General features: G+C 70.3%; 1 protein-coding gene across 1 annotated transcript in view; it reads right to left on the reverse strand.

Moving 5' to 3' along the window:
• Positions 1-2,408, reverse strand: part of KCNH2 (potassium voltage-gated channel subfamily H member 2) — a 30,607-nt gene that overhangs the window by 22,082 nt on the left and 6,117 nt on the right. The window contains exon 3 of the mRNA XM_033512165.1: positions 1,955-2,185. Coding sequence (XP_033368056.1) covers positions 1,955-2,185 — 231 coding nt within the window. The remainder of the gene's footprint in view (positions 1-1,954; positions 2,186-2,408) is intronic.

Here is a 2,408-nt window from a genome sequence, read left to right on the forward strand (position 1 = left end):
CCCGAACCCCCATCCCCGCTCCCACTGCCCTGGGACCCGCACCCCTGCACTGAGGAGCCACCTGCACCCCCAGGCTTGCAGCCAGGCTGGGAACACCCCCCTGGCACGGGGGGACCCCCCCAGCCCGAGCTGTGACAGTGACAGGACCCCGATCCCGCCCTGCACCAACACCGGGGGCCACACACAGGGGGACCCCAAAGGCCACAGCGGCAACCGGGGGCGTCTGTGCCCCCTCCCTGTCCCCATCCAGCCCGGGGTCCCTGAGGTGTCTCCATGGGGACAAAGGTGCCCCACGGGCGTCGTGACCTCCCGGCATCCCCGGCTCCATAAACAACACGTCGCAAAGACAAATGGTTGCAGCAGCGGCGGCGACGCGGCGGCTCCAGCACGGCTCCACCGCGGCTCCAGGGATCGGGACACAGCACCGGGGACCGGGACACGCCAGGGGCTCGGGGTGGGGGGCTGCAGGGTGGCAGTCGGCACCACAACACGATCCCGAGGGCACCCGCGGAACGGCAGCGACACCGGAGCACCGGGGATGCCGAAGGCACTGGTAACAAGGTCCCGGCCCCACAGAGCCTGGGGGTCCCGGTGCAGGGAGTGGAACCCCCCGAGCACCCTCCATGCCAGTGGCCGGCAGCACCAGCATAGGGGGAGGAGACACCCGCGGTGGCATCGCTGCAGCCCCCAGGGCCAGCAGCCTCCGGCCAAGGGGCCCAGCAGAGGGAGGAGGACACCCCAGATCCAGGGATAACGCACTGCCAAGGGCCCCGGCCAGTCCCCACGGACTGCCCCCGGCCCGGAGCACCCCCAGAGCCCTCATCACACCTCCCCACAGGCCCCACAGAAGTTGCCAAGGGCTGGCAGGGGCTGGGACCCCTCACCACTTCTGGGAAGTCCCTATCCCACCTCTCCCTGAGAGCATTCAAGGGCTGGCAAGGGGTGGGACCCCCACGCTGCTCGGAGGCACAGCCGGGGGCGTCGAGATGTCCGAGGACTCAAGGAAGGCCCCAAGCTGCAGCCCCATTTCCCCCCCCCGTGGCACAGCCGGTGGCACCGCTCAGTGTCACCCTGAGGGCTCAGCGCAGGCTCCGGGGGGGCAGCCGTGCGCCCCACAGCCCCCGGCACGGCACAGCCCGAGGGGCACGGGGCAGGCCAGGCACAGCCACCGCAGCAGGACGAGGATCCCAGCGCCAGGAGCGCCGTCTCTGGCCCCAGCCCGCTTCCCAGGGCTCCCGGGGCCACGGCGGCTCTGCGGCCACGCCGGCAGCTGGCACCAGCTTTGTTTACTCCAGCACCGGAACCGGGGCCATGTGCCCAGAGCCGGGACAGCCGTGGTGACAGCCGGGACACCTGGCACTGGCACGACGCCACGGGGAGGGGAAGCACCGGCACCACCAATGCGGGGAGCCAGGCCCGGGCCGGGCTCTGTGGGGCACAGCCCCCAGGGACCCCCGGGATGTCACCGGTTACTCCCACACCCCCACGGGATGGTGCCACTGTGACCGATGCCAGCTCAGCCCACTCCTCCCTTGTCCTCCTTGTCCTTGCTCCAAGTGACACTGTCTCCCTGCCCCCCAGCACGCTCTGCTGGGGATCACTGCACCCCACAACCTCGGCCCCACAACCTGAGGCTTCCTGGGGCCCCAGCTGGCCATCACGGCACCGGGGAGGGCTGAGGACTCGCAGGGTGGGAGTTCCTGGGGAGCCATCACGGTACTGGAGAGCGCCGCGGAGCCCCAGGGGTGTCAAAGTCCCTCGAGTGTGGGACTCCCACTCCCAACTCCTGCCAGCCACATCTGTCCCTGTGCCTGCCGTCCCCCTGTCCCCAGCCCAGTCCCCCCAGGGGGGTCAGGACCGTCCTCGTGGTAGAAGCAGCTCCCCACCTCGTGCTCCCACACCCGCTCTCCTGTCCCTGCCCGTCCCCGTGTCCCCTGCGGTCCCCTGTCCGTACCATCCTTGCGGTAGAAGCAGATCTCCACCTTGCGCTCCTCGGCGCCCAGCAGGGCCTGGGCGATCTGGGCGGCGGCGCGGCGCTGGGTGCGGGGCCCGTGCAGGAAGTCGCAGGTGCTGGGCTGCTGCATCACCTCGGCCCGCGAGTACCCGCAGAGCCGGCAGAACCCCTCGTTGCAGTAGATCACGGCGCAGTTCTCCACACGCGCGTTCCCGATGATGAACTTGCGGCCTGGCGGGAGGGGATGGGCGGCTCAGGCCAGGGCACCCCTGGCCCAGCAGCCCCTAGGGAGGGTCCTGCCCGTCCGTCTGTCCGTCCATCCATGGCACTTCATGAGTCATCCCGCTCGCTCCCCAGGGACCCCCCAAGCTGGTGACATCACCACCATGGGGACCCCAGAACTGTTGGGATCCCACCATCACAGGGACCCCATAACAACAGGGACCCAGGGGCT

This window comes from Parus major, chromosome 2 (genome assembly GCF_001522545.3).
Source record: "Parus major isolate Abel chromosome 2, Parus_major1.1, whole genome shotgun sequence".
In the NCBI taxonomy this organism is placed as follows: domain Eukaryota; kingdom Metazoa; phylum Chordata; class Aves; order Passeriformes; family Paridae; genus Parus; species Parus major.